Source organism: Anopheles coustani, chromosome 3 (genome assembly GCF_943734705.1).
Source record: "Anopheles coustani chromosome 3, idAnoCousDA_361_x.2, whole genome shotgun sequence".
Classification (NCBI taxonomy): domain Eukaryota; kingdom Metazoa; phylum Arthropoda; class Insecta; order Diptera; family Culicidae; genus Anopheles; species Anopheles coustani.
In genome coordinates this window covers 60,650,732-60,671,079 of record NC_071288.1, presented here as the reverse complement: position 1 = coordinate 60,671,079, position 20,348 = coordinate 60,650,732, and the positions used below count along the sequence as shown (strand labels likewise).

General features: G+C 42.6%; 2 protein-coding genes across 2 annotated transcripts; one reads left to right on the top strand and one right to left on the bottom strand.

The window, feature by feature from the left end:
- Positions 1-10,957: 10,957 nt before the first annotated feature.
- On the bottom strand, positions 10,958-11,635 carry LOC131258692 (protein yippee-like). The gene is made up of 3 exons (XM_058260061.1): positions 11,423-11,635; positions 11,201-11,360; positions 10,958-11,133 (listed from the first exon to the last, which is right to left on the bottom strand). The coding sequence occupies exons 1-3, from the start codon at positions 11,538-11,540 to the stop codon at positions 11,064-11,066; spliced, it is 348 nt and encodes a 115-aa protein (XP_058116044.1). The 5' UTR covers positions 11,541-11,635; the 3' UTR covers positions 10,958-11,063.
- A 549-nt stretch (positions 11,636-12,184) lies between these two features.
- LOC131272476 (dnaJ homolog subfamily C member 11) lies at positions 12,185-19,528 on the top strand. The gene is made up of 7 exons (XM_058274217.1): positions 12,185-12,316; positions 12,430-13,111; positions 13,181-13,388; positions 13,470-13,586; positions 13,653-14,109; positions 14,174-14,414; positions 19,397-19,528. Exons 1-6 carry the CDS (start codon positions 12,248-12,250, stop codon positions 14,318-14,320), a joined length of 1,680 nt encoding a protein of 559 aa, XP_058130200.1. The 5' UTR covers positions 12,185-12,247; the 3' UTR covers positions 14,321-14,414; positions 19,397-19,528.
- The last annotated feature ends 820 nt before the right edge of the window (positions 19,529-20,348 follow it).

Genomic DNA, 20,348 nt, shown 5'->3' with positions numbered 1-20,348 from the left:
AAAACATGATCAACCCATAAAATCGACCTTGTGTTAAAACTTTATATTCAAAAATCGATCATATTCGGCTCCAAGAGATAAATAGAGGATGAACTAATAAAAGGTGTTTTCTTTAAATCGGACAGAATTATCTTAAACCCATCAAGATGTTTTTCAAATCAGTCATGTTGCCGTTAACATGGTGGATACTAGTTTTAATACTTTTTGGTGTTATTTCTTTTCTTTACTTTCGGAATATCCTTTTACACCGGTCCGGGAAAAACAAACCATTTTGCGTGACCAACCGTGAGCATGAAAGCTTCCTCACTTTCCCATCCCTCCACACCAGCATGTTCGACGTGTAAGCTCTTTAAGTGCTCGGAAGCATAAATACTCGCAGGGAATTCTGGGAAAACCCTTTCGCTGGACGAACAAACGGAACCAGCCGGCATTGCCGAGTAGGTACGAAAAAAGTCAGCAGGAAAAGAATCTCCGCATGCTGTAGCTCGAGTCCGGAAAGCTAAAATGTATAGAATTAAATTAACATATTTTTCCGCTCCAGTGGCGGTAGTGGAAGTACAAGACACGCAATGGCAACACAGCATGGCAAACGGCTGTCTAGAACCGTTTCCAATCCTCGCCTGTCGGACAACTTTGACAAGGGTTACAATAAGCAAGGTAAAGGAAGTGGTGCAGACGTACAACGGCGGGCATAACTTCATGACATTGCCTTCAGTACAATCGCACGGCATCAGGGTTGAAAAGAATGACTAAAGATTTGTCTGCAGTATTTTGTTGTTTTGTACCATACACTGTTCAAACCAAAGATATGTAAAGGTTAATTATGTTGATGTAAAGAAGGTTGTGAGCCAAAGAAAATTTTGTTCACCCCAAATGTCAATGTTTGCTGCAGTCTCAATGAAACGATTATGGTTTTCCTGGAAATATATTTGTTGTTTTATTTTATTTATTTGCTAACGTTTCATTTGCATGTACTTACAAACATGTATACCGTCATTTATTTTGGTATTTTCCTTTATTTGTCATTCTTTTGCTTGTTTTTCTTATTCTTCTTCTTATTCTTTTACCGTATTGGTCATGAGCCCTAACTTTCATTGGCCGATATTCTAACCAGCACTACCACTCCACTGTCGCGGACCCCCATTATTTGCATTATAATATTCAAAACTCCTGTTACTTTAACCCTTGTTCTGTCCAGTTTTGTGATATTTATTAGACCAAACTACCTAATACATTCATTGTTTTTCATTGCTATATTTATCTTTAGCTAATTAGCTTTAGTATCTATCTAGGAATGCTGACGATAGTAACAAGCCCGCAAAAATAATTAAATTTTTGTTTTATGTAGAATAATATAATAATATAAATAAACATTAAAATATCTAAACAAATATTAAACATGTCAAAAATAATTTCCAAAAAATAAAGAGAGAGAAAAACAAATTTTAAAATTAGTTTGATGAGGTACGTTACAGTTACGGTACAGTTAAGAACTCTCCCTGTGGTTCTTGTTTGGGTTTGTAATTGAAATTAGCTAAATCAGTCCCAGTAATTGAGCTACATCTGGTACTGCCTTTGTTCCATACTTAACATTTAGTACCTTCCGCTACTCGTTCTCCACTCGACCCGTCAACAACCACAAGGTCAACGAAAGTGAAAACCGTCGCATACCACCGTCTTGCCCGGCCGCTAGGGAGGACGACTCCGAGATTTATGCGCTTTATTTAGATTAATGTATCCGTGAGAGAAGTTAATTTGGGCGGTAATTAAATTCATCGTCCCCGTCACAAGTGAGGTTTGCTCGTACCGCAGCACCGCCTTAAAGGTGGCCAAACTTGGGAGCGTGGAGGTGCACTTTTAGAACACACCGTGGTCTGTTGGATCATGATCAGCAGCGTACCGTTCATGGCTAGCCGTGTAGTAGCGAACATTGTGAGCCATCATGCTTTTTGTTTCCTGTTCCGTGGTGGAGGATGTTATTGTTGTTGTTCTACGAGGTCATAAATTACTCCCGATGTTTTCGCAAAACTTGTCTATCTCTCACACCACTGCCATGCCCCCTCCTTTCCCTTCCTCCTGCCCTTATGTTGGTGGTAGACGCAACTGCAATTATGGCTCATGTTACCAGTGTCTGACCGGTTGGTCCCCGAAGTATTTGCCGTTCCCTTTAGTCCTTCCTAGGAGGTACACCGACACAACCCTTCCTTTGCAGTGTAGAATCTTTACGGAAAAGATAAGGTTTGAAAGAGCCCGCGAACAACTTTTTTCGCATTTGCTAGCAGAAAACAAGCGATTGCATAGATGTGAGTCCTTGTAAATGTTCGTTAGTTGCTTGTGAATTTTCATTTATGCATCAGCCTCCATCGAGAAAAATGAAAAACAACTTCGTTCCAGGCCCAAGTCTAACGCCAAATTATTAGACTAATTTTTTTTTTTTTATTTAATTTTATTGTACAGTTTCAAGTGCAACCTAGACCTTCCTCAGCTACTGAAGTTGTCATCTTAATAGGAGCAGATTTTTGTCAAGCCCTCCACAAGAATATTCGAATCGACACAGCGTGCATTTTAATAAAGAGGTTGTTTTGTTCTCCCTACGTTCATATTGTTTTAAGTGTCCTTTCGACGCAATCTGGCACCCATATTTACTCCTATAGGGATTTGCATGTTTCATTGAATTTTGCGGGTGCTTCAGAATTCGTTACTTTTCTCGCTATGCGAAAATCAAGAGTAAAACTTCCGGTCAGCTACCCCGGCCTCCCCAGCTCATACCCATAGAAACACGTACCAGTACACAGGCACATACGACGGCTATTTCAAGTGGAACGTTATTTTGCAACGAATCATCCGGAAACCCGGCGGGCACAGCTGACCACCAGAACCACAGTCCAGCCGGCATGGGAATGCTACCATGGCCTAAAAACCAAGCGGTATGGAAGTAAATAAATTAAACTTTTATTTAAATTTCACCACCGTTTTTCACTGTACGCCTTCCGTCTCCCTGTCGCGCGTGCCGCATAGTTTGCCCTTCCTTCTTCGCTCACTGGACCTAGCGCTGGCGGTTGGGGTATCGTTAGCTAAATCAGAAGGATTTTTGCGGATGGACAAAATGGGAAAAACTCGTTATTTAAATTGAATTAAAACACCACAAAACTATACACAAAGTTGCAACCGGCCTCTGGTTCTCCTTCACATCCGGATGACCACACGGTCATTGAGAGTGTTTCCGTGCCGGCCATGGTTCGCATAAGCCGCAATGAGAGTACTCTGTGGTAATCAATGTAGAACGTTCTGTGCTGTTCTTTTTTTTTCAATAACCCTTCCTCTATGCTTAAGGATTAGTCCCGCGGATTGTAGAGTTGAATAAAGATTGTACCACCACATGATATTAATTGTTTGCATTGTATCTACGTTTCTACTATCGAGAAGTTTACATATTCATTTGGCAGGATTATTTTACACTTAAAATACCGTTTAAGTTAACAAAATGGATTGTATTATGGATTGGGCGTATTAGGAGTGCTCATGGCACAATTGTGGTACGAGGATACATCGCACACAAAGATATCAGTTTGAATTTCGAGTTTGACTCGCTCGTTATAGCAAACAGGTGACTACCGTGCTTTTGATCTACGATAAAACGTCAATAGGTCACTATTCAAGTCCAATAGGGGTTGTTGTACCATTTTAAAACAATATTAATCTCAAACATTACAGAGATGATCTGAAACCAGCATTCAAATAATTACTTTTAATGTTGATTCCATTTCTTCGACTTTTAAATCTCGTGGGAATATTAGAAACATATAGAAATAAAAGCAACATACTGATGTTGGTTTCCAAAACTGCTTACATAACAACGTTTTTATTTCTCATGAAACTTTCTAGCTAGTGAAGATCCTAATCTTGCTAGTATTTACTAAATATCTTGAGGGCTACCTTTGCATGTTACGCTGAGGGCGCATACAAAAGCCGATACTTTCAATTGGTTTTTAAATCCATAATAAATCACTAGGAGCCGAGATCCTTCAACAAGGTGGCATTCTCATTTTTGTGGTATTGTTGACATAAAGTTTTACCATCGTTCCAGGGAATCGGCATAGAACGGTTCAATGGTTAGATGAAGCCTAACGGTAGCACGAAACGATAGCGATACACCAGGGGAAGAACTATTTCTCGAGTCAGATTTCAAATGGCTAGGATTTGGTTGACCTTCCAGCGTAGCCGGATCTCCACGTCGAAGCGATACCAAAGCTCAAGATGTGGTAATAGGCACTCGGACACCGGATAGCAGTAAGCTGATGTCGATTGTATGTTTACCATTATATTGGTGCCACGGAGCAATCGGTTGCGGAAACAGGATTAACATCTGGTTCCCGTCCGTTTGGTACCGAGCCGGCACATGTTGGACAACCTTGGTGCTAACGTTTCCTTCCGGCCATCTCCTGTTCTGTACGATTCAGTCGGCCAGATTGGCTTGCCTAGTGCTTCTGGGTTCTGGCTCGACTTGACCCAGTGCGGCTCAACGTGGGAGCATAGCTGCCACTGTGTTGCTGATGGTGCTGGTGTCGGTTTCTCGTTGAGCTTAATAATAAATCGTACCTCCAACGTCAATGCCCGCACTGCCGGTTGGCGGGCCCGTCCATGTGCCGAGGGGCTTACCGGAGTTTCGTTCGGCGCCAGAGGCTACAAACGGAAGAAAACTCCCCAGCCTGCACTATGCAAATGTGTATGCATTTGATTTCTGCTTCCATTTGCATGTTTCAGCCCTATCAACAGCAAATATGTGTGGTAGGTTTCGACTTTTCAATTTCCTACCCACGACTCTCTTTCGCTCTTCTCCTCGCTCGTTCACTCTCTCCCACTGCCTCTTCCGTTTCTCTTGCTCTAACTTCTGTCCTTCCGGCCTTCTTTCCAAAACGCATCCACCCTCACGCATCGTCGTCCAACCAAGATACCAGCACGATACCGCACGATACCGAATTGGGCTGGTAAAAGCATTGGTTCAACTTTAGACTAAGTGGTTAAAAGTGATTTTCTACCCCTGCACACTGTCATTCCCACTAGGAGGACGGGCGTTCGCCACAAGAGGCACAACTGGACGAGCTGGGAGGAAACAAATTGCTTGTACAGAAATTGGATAAGTGGTGGCCTGTTACGAAATGTGCTGCCAGAAACACCCTCTTTATAGCTCTGTGAACGGTTTAGTTTTTTTTATGTTTTTTTTTTGTTTTGCAATTTACACATTCTCAACATGGAGGTAAGGACTTGTTCACGGCCTTTGTTTTTCGCTAAAGATTATTGTTACCGTTAAATTGAATTGCTCTTCTAGCTTAAGCCTACGGAAACGCCTACTTTTTGTAAAAGCAATCTCCATTTTAATACTGTGGTCTTTTAATTATTCTTAAAGTATAAAACATCAACTATAAACTTAATTCAAAAAAATTGTGTAATGCTATTTCATATAGATTTCTTAGCTTCACAATCTCGACTTCGGACAACTCTTCTTCTTCTTCTTCTTCTTGGCGTAACGACCTCTTGGTCATGCCTGCCCGTTAAGGGCTTACGAGACTTGTTTCCCTGTGGTACGTGGATAGTCAGTCCTCTCGTACAGGGGAGGGTCCGGTCTCGGTTGGGATGGTGGTGGTGAGCCCCAGCGCTCATGGGCCTATTTTCTACCGCTCGGCTGTCGCGGACTTCGGATAACTGGTATGGATCAAATGGTTATATGTTAATATGTTTACGATACCTTGGAGTAAGTTGAGACTTCAGGTGTCAAATATGTTCCTTGAGGCTGATAAATGAATTTCTGAGAATAAAATAACAATGCATTTGTTTTTTGCTCTCTTTGAACCTACGATAAATTTTTAACTGTGATTTTCGTCACGATAACGTTAAATTTAAAAGATTTGAAAAGTTTGATAGAAACCATGTGTACAAGTCATGGAATAAATTTAAATCGTCACGCCACAATCGTTTTAGCCATTGCATTCGATTCAAATCACGTCTTCTCTTAAACAGCTCTGATCGATGTGGCTTGAAGCCTTTATTACGATTCTAGCTACGATTTTTAGTACGGAAAGCGTGTAATAAAAAGGGAAAATCATCGTTTATGAAAGCGGTACTTCGTCCTCGGAATGCCTACCCCAGGTTAGCGATTCGTAATCGTTCCTTACTCAACTGCCCTGAAGGAGAAGTTTAGTGGATGTACGTGCCGACGATTTGGGCAACTTCATGCCGGTGTTCAGTGGCGAAATATGTGCCCTACGGACTGGCCCCTACCCTCTGAACAGGTGTCGAGTAGGATGAATATGTGTTATTTTACGACGGGTGCGAGGACGCCTGCTACAATCCCGGCGGGTTTAGAGCAAACAAACTTCAGACCGGAGGCAAAAGGGGTCGTTATAGAGATTTGTGGAAACATTTGAGATAATTTATCGGCGTATGTTTTATTTGATTGAGAAGAATTTATTTTACCCCCTACGTGCAATGGTGCCAAAACCAATATTCGTGTCAGTTGGTAACAAATTATTGCAGCCGAAATATCGAATAATAAGGGTGTAGTTTATAAGGGCTGTACCTACAGTAAAATACTCGTGCTTCTTCTTTGTGGCGTAACAACCGCCTTCGGCCCGTTAAAGGCTTACTTGACTTGTTCCCTTTGCGTGCATGGATAGTCAAGTCCTCTCGTACAGCGGTAAGAGCGGGTGGGGCTGCCTGTTTCGGTTGGGATTCGAACCCACACCTTCGAGGTGGTGAGCCCTAACGCTCATAGTTGATTTTCACCCTGCGGACCCTGATGCTCGTGCTAGCAGAAAGAATTTTTAAAAAGAACAACAAAAGCAAAGAAAGAAATTGTTTTTTTGTTTTGAAATTTTTTTATTTTATTGATTTGAATAGGACGTGATGGAGTAAGGATGATGCAATCAACGGGTTAACAAATTGAGCAATCAAATAACTATTTTTGCCAATCCTCATCATCACAATTACTTTCGTCCACTTCTCTGAATCCTGTATGGAATGAAACAGGTTATGTTAAATTACGTTTTCTAAATTCTACAACATTAATGTCTTACTATTGTTTGGTTCGCATTTGTTGTGACCTTCCAACAGGCATCTGTTGGAGAAATATTTAAAATTACGACCATCAGTAGCACAGATCGGTTCAAGTATATGCGGGCATGGAACACTGCACTCGTTGTCATCGGCCAAACTCTGATGCATGAACAAGAAGATAACTATAAATATAAAATGAAGTAAACATAACGATGCAAGGCAGTCAAATACAGGTTTTCTTAACACAAACGAACCGATCGTATAGACAAATATTTTCCCTTCCATTGTATGTTGTTTAAGTTCTGATCGTAGCAACGGCAAAGAACAACTGACTAACAGTGGCTTCCACGGGCCTAGTTTTATAGGCACCATATGTTAGTCTTTTGTCGATTACGAAAGCGTAAACTTCAGTTTGATTTTATTAAACTGGTTTAGCTTGATTTTGCGGGTAACATAGTAGTATGATAAACAGTGTTATACTATCTGGCCGACTTTTAACAGCCGGTTGGAACAATCCAAACACCATTTGTTCAAATTTGAAACAAATATGGGCCGTACGGCAGTTGCGTTTCCGGTGGATGCATCAATTTCTGGTTATAAACCGGTTTAAAACAGCTTCTTAACAAGTCGCCAGTCAAGTAAGGTGTCCATTTCAGCGTTATCGTTCAAACTTATGTTTTTTTATGTTTTTTTTTGCATTATTTAAGTAAGTAAGCATGCGAGAAATTTATCACGTGCACTTGATGCAAGATTTTTTCATGAAGTCGTTAAAGAGAAGATTGTTATAAGTGGTAGGTATTTTATTTTTTGATAATTTTGTGAGCATTGTATATCAAATAATTGTGTTTAGTACATATTTTGCCTGACATATAGTATGTATTTAGAAATCGTTTAGAAAATTCGTAGAAAATTTAGAACTTAACGCCTCAAGCCGCGTATTTGGACGAATGGACGAATATAAAGTTGAGATTTTTTTTGCCATGGTCAAAAATTTTTTTATAGTTTCATAGGTTTACGACAGGTTTTTTAATTTTTTTAATGTCTCAGTTTTTTTAAATTGGTCAGAAAATGTTTTATACGTTTATTTATGTTATTTTTACCTAGTTACAATTCAAAAGCGCAAATAAATTTGAAAACATTTGGCTTTTTTTAGCCATAGGCCTTAGAAAACCGGAGCTAATTATCAATACAACTTTTCCCAAGGAGTACTTAAGTATTGAAAAATATGTTTTTAAACTTTTGCAACCTCAAAGGTATGCAGATATGCCATACGATTTGCATAGGAAGCGATTAATTTTGGTTTTGGAAGCTTAATAAATTGGTTATGTTAGTCATGGAGGTTAGAAAATCGGCCCATGAGCGCCGAGGCTCACCACCTCGACGACGTGGGTTCGAATCCCAACCGAGACCGAACCCTCCCCTGTACGCGATTACTGACTATCCACGTACACATAGGCTAAAAACCCCGTAAGCCCTTAACGGGCAGGCATGAACTACAAGGTCGTTACGCCAAGAAGAAAAATAAAGAATATTAGTCATAGACAGTATATAACAATAATACAACAAATAACTTGAATAACAGAACAAATTTTCGTTTTTAAAAGCTTTTTAATAAATTAAATGTTTCTCATTAATTTTTTCCTATAACCAAGGCTTCTGGTGGACTCAACGATATTTATTAATTTTAGATATTTATTAATTTTAGATTTGTTCTAAAAAGGATTGGATTCGACACCTCCTGAGGTCTACCATAGGCTCTCCTTCCCAACTCCTACTCAATACGTCCGCGACGTACAGAACGGTAACTTGTCGTCTAAATATCCAAGCTAGTGTACACGGGAAAACTTACCCGCTTGGGCGGATGGGCGGCAAGGCTGAATTGAGAGGGGGAATGGACTGCTACCGCATGCGGCCCGCGAGACCCTCTCCTCCTTGGGTAAATGTGGCCTAACGCTACGGTTATTCCATCCAATGCGGCCCGCGTTCAAAAAGATTGGAGAACCCTGTAATAGACGAAAGGCATTTATCGGACATCATAGACGTGCGAACGTACAGGGGCGCAAACGTCGATTCAAACCACTTCCTGGTCATGGTGAAGCTAAGCTAAAAGCTCTGCGCTGTCAACACACTGCGTCATCGGCCTACCCCACGCCTAAACACGGATCAGTTGCGGACACCAGCTGTTGCCGAAGGCTGCGCGTCAGCGCTTGGGGAAGCGCTACCGGACAATATCGCGACCGCCACAACGTCCCTCGATGTTCACTGGCCTATGGTGGAGCGCGTCATCAGCAGCACAGCCGAGCAGACACTGGGCTATAAGCCACGTAACCAGAAAAAGTTCGATGACGAGTACAGGCTGGCACTATCCGAGAAAAACGCTGCACGCGCCAGAATGTTGCAGCGCGAAACCCGTAAGAACGTGGAACAATACAAACGACTGAGGACACGGCAAACCCGACTCTTGGAGGAGTCGGATGAACAACTGATGGAGCAACTAACTCAGTCCGGGGAAACTCGCCAGTTCTATAGCATGTTGAAGAAGACACAAGGCGGCTACACGCCAAACGTCGCAATGTGTCGAGGCGAGGAGGGCAACATTCTTACGGACTAGCGAGAGGTGATCGAAAGGTGGAAGTGCTACTTCAACGGACACCTGAACTGAGCGGAATTAGGTAAGTCCAGCAGCGGCGCAGACAGCATCGAGCAGCACATTAGCCAGGAGGTAGATGACCATGTGCTCCCACCATCCTTGGACGAAGTCATTAATGCCATCAAGCAGCTGAAACAGACCAAAGCAGCTGGCAGAACTATTCACGATGGGTTCAGTAGAGCTTGCCGTCAGCTAATTGTGAAAATCTAGGAGCATGAAAGGAAAGTTTACAAAAAGGGTGACAGAATGGACTGGTCCAACTTTTGAGCCATCACAGTCCTCAATGCTGCCTACAAAATCCTACCCCAGATAGTCTTCTGCAGACACGCGCCACTTGCTACAGATTTCGTCGGAGGCTACCAAGCTGGGTTTGCTGGAGGCAAATCCACTACCGACCAAATCTTCACGCTACGGCAGATATATAATTTAAAAAAATATATATATTTTAATGAACCACATAAAAAAATGTTTACATGCAACATTAAAAAACGGAAACACTAACTCTACCATGGAACATTGCTATAACCCTCGGGAATCAAACTACATTGAGTGGGTGCTCCTTACTTACCAGCCCATTGGTCTGTCCACTTGGTTCTGCAACCGCTGACACTTTTTGGAACCATTGAACTTCTTAGTAGAAAGATTATGTTTGATTAGCACTTGAATCCCAGATGCCTTGTCCTTACCAACGGCTAGTGAAAATCTATTACCGTATATCTGGCTCCGGACAAATAACACTATTGGTTTATTCGTCCAACAATATAATCTTGCAATATAGCGATGTGCAGGTTAAGGATACGATTGGAGGGATAAGGTATACCAAGCACTATTTTATGGAATTTTCGGAAATAACTCAATGTGTAAATAACGGGTGTTACTTTGCCTGATATCTGAAAGAATCCTCGGGCGATTTGTTGTGTACATTTCCGTGAAACAAAAGTGGTTGTATGTTGGTCTTGACTTGCTTTTGTGATTAAATGCTATCAGTACGTTTTAAACAATACGTACATGCCCATCGTATGACTCAGTCGAATGTTAGCCCTATTGTATGATGTTACCCCTTGGCAAACTATTCCATGTGTGAACAGAACATTGCTGGAGGGACCAGTTGTGTACATGTGAAGGAAACTCTTCCGAGCTTGTAACTTTTCTATCCGTCTTTGTGATGATCTTTCTGTTTTTTTGATAAGAACAAACATTTCTCATGTGTATTCGCATAGCAGTCGGTGAAAAAACTAATTCCGAAGACTTACATCGATTAGAAACGTGTTTCTGAACACTATTATTTGGAATTTTATTTCTTCACACACATATGATCCGAAGAATAAATTTAGTATATGATGAGAGCGATGAGTTTATCCTAAACTTCCGGAAAGCCTTCCGATTCAGTAATTAGAGCATGTTCGAGGATTACACGTCCCTCTTTGTACCTACGGTAACAAAAACGATTAGGTTATTCATAAAATCTCCAATTCGGTACACATTACCAAAGCATACTTTTGTGTTTCTTCAGTGGCAAACTCGTACATCCAACCCAGCTTGGCCTTGCAGTTTTTACACATAACGTCCCGAACCATATGGCGTCCAGTAAGCATTATACGGTCCTGTACCTGCGAGTAGGTAATGTTCACCACACGCTTGAACAAATACGCACGGCCTGGAAAAGGTAAGATTAGGTTACAACAAATGCGTAGTGACAAATTTGCTTCGCTCTATTACCAGTAGCCCCTGTGAATCTGGTGCTGATTAGCTCCCGTTTGTTGGTCAAGTTGGTTTCACAAGCGGCACAGTTGTACAACTTTTGGCCACCGATGTGATCCACAAAGATTTTTCCCATGGCGAAGCTGCTTTAAACTTTTCAACAAAAAATTGGTTTCGATAGCTTTGTTGTTTACTGCTTGGATCTCGATTTCGAAGTGTTTTGTTTGATTACCTTTGTCGTTTTCGGGACGTCATGTATTAATGTCAAAATATTTCGTTCACAGTGTTTAAAAATCGAATTCATCTTGTCTATTATAGAAAGTGGTGAATCAGAACATTTGACAAAAAAGGCATCCTTACATCCAGAGAAATTCGGATTCAAATGTAATTTTTTTTATAAACTTTTTGGATTGTATGTTTTTGCTCCAGTGGTGCAGTTTTATCAAATGACAGCTGATCCAGTCCAGTGGTGCAGTTTTATCAATAAACGAAATAAAAAGCGTAAGTTATGCAAATGTGTAATTTACATATTTATTAGTGTGGTTGTACATCTCAGGAATTTACCGCGATGTTATAAACCCAATCTACTGTCAAATTTTGAAAACCGCGTATCTCCGAATCCGCGTATGTCGAGTACCGCGTATGTCGGATATCTACTGTATATGTAAAATAACGCACTTAAATCGGAACTTAGTCCATCGTTCCAACATCTAGAATCATGTGAACCTAGAGATGGGTTCACCTACGAAGTCTCATCACTCAGTGTATTTCAAAGAAGAGCCGACGTCGACGAGCTCGTGTTGTTGTTGATAAATAGACTGTTTTTCGTTTTATTACGAAACTATGGACGATAATGAAGATCTGGATTATGTTGAAGAAGACTATTATACTACGTTGAATTTACCCAAAACTGTAAGTGTGGAAGTTGGTGTTCTATACAAACTATACCAGCTACGTATAGTTTCATCATTCGTGCTACTGATTACATCAACAAATCGGTCAACCCGGCAAACTTTTTTTTGTAGGCTACGCAAGAAGAAATCAGCAAAGCATACCGCAATTTAAGCCGAATCTTTCATCCGGACAAGCATGGCAATGGAGAGAACAAGCAAAAGGCAGAGCTTATGTTCAATCGAACGAAAAAAGCCTACGAAGTGCTATCCGATCCGCACCAGCGTGCAATTTACGATTCGCTCGGTGTTAAGGGACTGGAGACGGAAGGCTGGGAGATTGTACATCGGACTAAAACCCCGTCCGAAATCAGGGAAGAATATGAGCGTCTGGCACGCGAAAGGGAAGAACGCCGTTTGCAGCAGAAAACGAATCCCAGGGGAAATATTTCTGTGCATATTAACGCGACGGATTTCTTCAGTCGGTACGATGATGAGTATTACGATAGCGGTATACTGCCCTCCATCGAAGTGTCCGGGATGAGCATGTCACAGTCAATTGAGGCTCCCCTATCGCGCACCGAAGTAGCTACCCTCTCTGGTAGCCTGCATCTACAAAATGGGGTGGGCAGCGGAAATTTTGTGCTTTCAGGAAAGAGACTTATCAACAAGGGGTGGTTTGAAGTGGATTGTGGAGCCGGTAACGGGCCCGTTTTGGGTGCAAAAGGCTCCCGGAACCTTACCAATCGCATCTTCTTGAATGGTGGAACAACATTTCATTTTCGACCGAACGCGATCATACCGGGACTATCGGGAAGTAAGAAATACAAAGGGGATATATATTTGGGGTTGTGAAAGTTGATGATGTAACATTTTAAATTTTTAGCAATTGCCATTCAACTGGATAAACACACCTTAGGATATTTAACGTACAATGCAGGACTGCAGAACTCGATGTCGACGGTAGTAGAAAGGAATACTGAAAAGTATCATTGCAATATCACGGCCACATTAGGTATTCCTCACTGCTACATTTCTGCCTCATACACAAGGAAGTTGTTGGAGCAAGGACTAAAGCTTCGTGTAGCATTGAAGTAAGTTATTATAAACCGTTTTACAATCACTCCTTCCGTTATAATACTGCATGATGTGCCACAATTATCTCCCATTTGTAGAGGAGGTACCTTTGGCGTTTTATCCGAGTGCGGAGCAGAGAAGAAAGTTTCAAAATACAGCTCCGTGTCAGCCACCGTGTGTGTTGGAGTACCGTCTGGCGTGACACTCAAAATCAAGTATGAATTTGGTGGAAATCAATCGGCACACTTTCGTTATGAAAGTAAAATTTATTGTCTTTGCAGGATCATTCGTTCTACGCAAACTTACCTATTTCCCATCCATCTAAGCGAGGAAATCATTCCGGCCGCCATATTTTACGCCACTGTTACTCCTTTGTTGACGTATTTTGTTTTAAAAAAGATGCTTTTCGATCCCATGAACGAAGCAACGAAACAAAAAAACATCGAAAAGGTGAAAGAAACCAACAGTGCCCGCATGGCTGAAAAGCGAAAGGAAGCAGAATCTGCCGTCGCTCTAATGGGCGCTTTGTACGAGCGAATTTTGAAAGAGGAGCAGAAACTTCAAGGCCTAGTCATATTATCTGCCTTGTATGGTCGATTTAAAGACGGTGAACATGCGTCGTTGGAAGAATCGGATGATATGGGTTTTATTCAATCAAATCCATTTGTTATTGATGTGAAAATCGCTCTCCAGTGTTTAGTAAAAGATTCCCAGCTCGTTCTATATGCTTCTAGCAAGGTACGGATGAAATACTGCCATGCTTTGCTTAATATAATGCAATTTTATTGTTTTCTAATTGCAGAGTGAACTACCAGGCTTTTATGATCCGTGCTTTGGTGAAGAAAAACAACTGAAAATCGACTACGAATACAAGAACAATACCTACAGTTCCGTGTTTGCTGATTTGGATGCTGTTCATCTACCGCTTGTAGCGAACGAAGCGTCCTAACTAATCAGTGGACATTACAGTTTTAGTCTTTCCAAAGAATCAGACATTAAAACTACAAAAACAGTAAATATTTTTCAAGCGAAAATAATTTTAGGTTTTGTTAGCAGCCGCACCGCGTCGACCCAGCGGCTAGCAGAGAGCGATGGACCGACTGACACTCTCACTGACAGGAGGCTGTCAGTGGAGAAGTGTCCTGCGATGTAAAGAGGTGAAAAGGAGATCTCTTCTGATCGGCATCTCGAGCGGAGCGGACGCGTCGTCGTGACGGTCCGCCAGTTTTAATCTGTTATTAGTATCTTGTATTTTTAATGTGTTTATTATAATAAAGTTATTGTTTTATCACAAAGCACAAAAGTGGCGACGAGGTAGAGAGACGATTGTACGCGGCAAATGAAAAAAAGGCGCACGGCACGTTGTTAAGTAAAGAGGTCAACGGTCGCGCATTACAAAAGTGCAATGGAGGCGCATCGTGAGCAGCAGCCATCGCGCGAGGTTAATGGCTCACATCGGCAAGCTGATCCTGAATCAAGCTGGATTCAGGAAATCTTCAAACAGCAGCGGGAAGCTATGCAGCAGCAGCAGCAAGCGTTCCTGAACCAGCAGGAGAAATTGGTGACGGAACTTTTTGCGGTTTTAAAAGCTAAAGAGCCGACGGACACGGCGAGAACGATCGAGTCTTTAGCGAACAACATTAAAGAATTCCAGTTCGACCGGGAAGATCGCGTAACCTTTACCGGATGGTACAGCAGGTACGAGGATTTATTCGAAAAGGACACGGAGGGGTTGGACGACGCCGCTCGTGTCAGGTTGTTACTGAGAAAGTTAGGACTGGCCGAGCATGAAAAATACGCAAGCCATGTGCTACCGGCAAAACCAAACGAATTCGATTTTAAAACCACGGTGGAAAAGTTGAAAAAGTTATTTGGTTCCCCAACGTCGAAGATTGAAAAATGTTTCCGTTGTTTGAATCTGCAAAAGCTACCAGATGAAGATTTTGTAATGTATTCGTGCCGAGTTAACAGAGCCGTTATCGAGTCCACAATGAACGGGATGTCGGAAGAAGAGCTGAAATGTCTAGTGTTCGTGTGTGGGTTGAAAGAGGAGTCCCACACAGAGACACGCATCCGGCTACTAAGCTGCCTGGAAGAAAGGAGAGTGCTTACCCTGGCCCAGATGACCGATGAATGCAAGCGTTTGGTCAGCTTAAAGCGTGACACCGCTATGATAGCTAAATCGGAGAAAAGTATTGCGGTTGTGCGAGACCTGAATTATAAATCAAAATTTTCCAGACCGCAAGAGAAAAAAGTAAAATGTTGGCTTTGTGGTGGAGGGCATTTCGCGCAAAATTGTCCGAAGAAGTCCCACAAATGCCAAAGATGCCACGTTATAGGGCATAAAGAAGGTTTTTGTGCATCAGCCCAAAGATGGCGCAATAAACGAAAGCAATCCATTAAAACGGTTCTAGTGAACACAGTGTACAGTGGCCGTCGTGGCCATGTAAATGTGATATTAGATCACACACCAGTGTCGATGATGGTGGACACGGGCGCTGAAATTAGTATCATTTCAAGAGATGTATGGTGCAACATGGGCAGGCCGACGCTGTGGCCGACTGGAATAAATGCCAGGTCAGCGTCCGGTAATTTGGTACAAATATTGGGTGAATTTAAATGTGCAGTTACGATTGGACGTCACCAGCAGCAGTGCCTAATAAGAGTTGCGAGTTGCAATCTGCTTTTGTTGGGAACGGACATAATGGACAAATTTGGTCTATGGGATGTCCCATTATCATCGATCTGCAACCAGATAAATGTTGTGCAGGATGCAGTTGCAAGTTTGAAAATATCGTTCCCGACACTCTTCGCACCGAAGCTTGGGTGTTGCGTTAAGGCAAAGATTAGTTTGGTCCTGAAGGAAGGAGTCAGTGCAATATTTCGTCCGAAGAGGCCAGTGGCTTATGCCATGCGACAAGCAGTGGAAGGAGAGTTGCATCGTTTGGAGAGTGAAGGTATCATCACTCCCGTCGAGTATTCTGAATGGGCGGCACCAATAGTTGTCGTACGGAAGGCGAATGGAACCATCAGAATTTGTGGTGATTACTCGACTGGTTTAAATGAAGCACTGATGTCACACCAATACCCGTTACCGCTGCCGGAGGAAATATTCGCTAATCTAAGCACCTGCTCTATTTTCAGCCAGTTAGATCTTTCCGATGCCTTTCTACAGGTAGAAGTGGCAGAGCAGAGTCGCGAGCTACTCACGGTTAATACACACCGCGGTTTATATAGGTATAACCGTTTGCCCCCAGGAGTAAAGGCAGCCCCAGGAGCTTTTCAACAGCTCATCGATACAATGCTGGCGGGGCTAGAAGGAGTAGCTGCGTACATGGACGATATTGTGATCGGAGGAAACACTGTGGATGCTCATGATCGGAATTTACGAGCGGTATTGCAGAGGCTTCAAGAATACGGATTTACGATAAGGCCAAGTAAGTGCAGCTTTAATCAGTCCCAAATAAGATACTTGGGTCATATTCTAGATGAAAAAGGATTGCGTCCGGACCCTGATAAAATAATGGCTATTACAAAACTTCAACCACCGACGGATGTATCAGGAGTGCGTTCCTTTTTGGGAGCTATTAACTTCTACGGCAAATTCGTTCGTAACATGCGGATGTTACGTCAGCCACTTGATGATCTTCTCAAGGAGGGTACTGCGTTCCAGTGGACTCAAAAATGTCAACATGCGTTTGAGCAGTTCAAGAAAATATTATCTTCAGATCTGCTGTTGACCCACTACAACCCGAAGCTTGAGATTATTGTGTCAGCAGATGCATCATCATTTGGAGTAGGAGCTACTATTGCCCATAAGTTCCCAGATGGCACCCTTAAAGTAGTTCAACATGCTTCGCGGGCATTGACAGCTGCAGAACAGAGATACAGTCAACCTGATCGTGAAGGACTTGCCATTATTTATGCTGTAACCAAATTTCATCGAATGATATTCGGCAGACATTTCCGGTTACAAACGGACCACCAACCACTTCTTCGGATATTTGGCAGTAAAAAAGGGATTCCAGTTTACACTGCGAATAGACTGCAAAGATTTGCATTGACATTACTTCTCTATGATTTTGACATAGAATATGTCCCTACAGAGAAGTTTGGAAATGCAGATGTATTATCCCGGCTAATAGACAGACATGAGAAGCCAGAAGAAGATTTCATCATCGCGAGCATGGAGTTGGAAAACGATATGGAAGCCCTAGTGAAGAATGCAGCGACGTTCTTACCGCTGTCATTCAATGATGTCGTTCGTGAGACTAGAAAGGATCCTGTACTTCGGTTAGTGCATGATTACGTCCAGAATGGGTGGCCAGCCAAAGTGGAAGGACAAGAGCTAGGAAGGTTCTTTGTAAGACGCGAGTCCCTTTCAACAGCGGAAAATTGCATCATTTTTGGAGAACGTCTAGTAATACCGGCATCGCAACGTCACAAGGTATTACAAATGATGCATATTGGGCACCCTGGAATTGAGAGGATGAAAGGAATAGCCAGAAGCTATGTTTATTGGCCACAAATCGATGCTGACATAGAGAGAATGGTTAAAACATGTAAATCATGTCTCTCTGTCGCAAAATCACCAGCGCATAGTACTCCAGTACAATGGCCAACGACTAGTGTGCCATGGCAGCGAATACACATAGATTATGCTGGTCCGATTGAAGGGGTATACTTTTTACTGGCCATAGATTCCTACTCGAAATGGCCTGAAATTGTACCAACTACACGTATTTCTGCTGCTGCAACTGTGGAGATTTTACGAGGATTGTGCTCCCGCCTCGGTATGCCGAGCTGTATTGTGAGTGACAACGGGAGGCAATTTACCAGTTCAGAGTTTGCGGATTTCTGCAATAGCAACGGGATTGAACACATCAGAATTGCACCGTACCACCCGCAGTCAAACGGGCAGGCAGAACGTTTTGTCGACACATTCAAGAGAGCGCTTAAGAAAATTAAGGAGGGGAAGAGGACGTTACAAGAAGCTCTAGACGTGTTTTTGCTTACATATAGGAGTACGCCCCATAAGCTTTTGCAAGAACATAAATCACCGGCAGAGTTGATGTTCGGGCGTAGAATACGTACGTGCCTCGAGCTACTCAGAATACCTCCAAAGCCTAAGCCTGGTTGTGATCAAACCCATCATAGAAGACGTTATAACATTGGTGACCTTGTATATGCCAAGGAGTACAAGCAGAACACGTGGAAATGGATCGCTGGAGAGATTGAACAACGTGTAGGAAAGGTGATGTACAAAATTTTGAAATCAACTGGTGGAAAGCAGGTTTCACACATTAACCAGTTGAGACCGCGATTAGCCGATAGCAGCAAACTTCTTGAGCAAAACCGAGATAGTCAGCAACCTTCGATGGCTTTGGATATATTGCTAGAGGCCTGGGACCTCAATGAATCCAAAACAGCGCTACCATGCACCCGTGATATTGAGCAACCTGTGATAGTTCCTGGTAGGGAATCGTCATCGTCATCACCGGCAACGTCGTCGTCATCATCATCATCACCGTCGTCACCGTCATTATCGTCGTCTCCTTGTGTGTTAACGTCTTCGTTTTCGTCCTCAGTGTCATCCCATTCTCGCCCACCAGAAGAATGTCCTGAAACACCGAGGTCCGCTAACTCCCCAGGATTTGCAACGGCAGATAGTAGATCACCATCTCCGGTACGGACGCTACGCCGATCTTCGCGAGTCCGAAGGCCGCCGCTGTGGATGGACCAGTATCGGCAGAATTAAAGAGGGGGGATGTTAGCAGCCGCACCGCGTCGACCCAGCGGCTAGCAGAGAGCGATGGACCGACTGACACTCTCACTGACAGGAGGCTGTCAGTGGAGAAGTGTCCTGCGATGTAAAGAGGTGAAAAGGAGATCTCTTCTGATCGGCATCTCGAGCGGAGCGGACGCGTCGTCGTGACGGTCCGCCAGTTTTAATCTGTTATTAGTATCTTGTATTTTTAATGTGTTTATTATAATAAAGTTATTGTTTTATCACAAAACACAAAAGGTTTCTTTCAGCGTCTTCACATGCTTACGGCACAATATTTGGAATGTAAAATCATGTTAGAACCTGTGCGTTAGTAAAGTCTAGTTGTAGTATTGTTACATAAAGAATGCTGAATAAAATTGAGAAAAAAACAGATGTGCTGGTTTCAATTGTTCAATTTAAAAAAGTATACTACACGATCTTGTTCCGAATATATAGACGCAAATCCACTCTAAAATTACTGTTACACCATGCCATGAGCTTAGATAGCAATAGCATTGAAAGCGAGTGAAGGGAGCGCGAAAGTGAGATGCAGACAATTTCTACAATTTCTACCTTGAGCTTAGATAGCAATAGCGAAGGTGAACGAGCGAAGCGAGCGCCAAAGTGAGATGCACAATTTCGACGCGTCGAAATTTCCCCTAAGCGTCGAAATTTCCCCTTAACCGCTGTGCTGTTGCTAAGGGAAACCAAATACCGTATGCGTGATAATGTTTGCACCACCGTGTATACCATACCGTATGCGTAATAATGTTTGCACCATCGTAGTAAAATAGTTCCCGTTTTCTCTGGGCATACAAAACGAAATGAAACGTTTTCGTGATTTTGGGGACAATTTCGAATCGAACATTGCATCTACTCTTGGGAAAGGTGGTTCTTCAACGTGATGAAAATAACCAACGCAGAATAAAAATAACCAACGCAAAATAAAACTACATCCATAAGGTTGGGCCCAGTAAACGGGCCTTTTACCGGGCCCTGTAAACGGGCCACGTAAGCGGGTCCTGTTAACGGGTCGTGACACTGGGCTATGTAAACGGGTCCTGTAAATGGGCAATTTAACCGGGCTCTGTAAACGGGCCGTGTTACCGCCGTTTACCGAGCCCTGTAAACGGGCCGTGTTACCGGGCCATGTAAACGGGTCCTGTAAATTGTTCGTGTTACCGGGCCCTGTAACCGGAACCAGTCAACG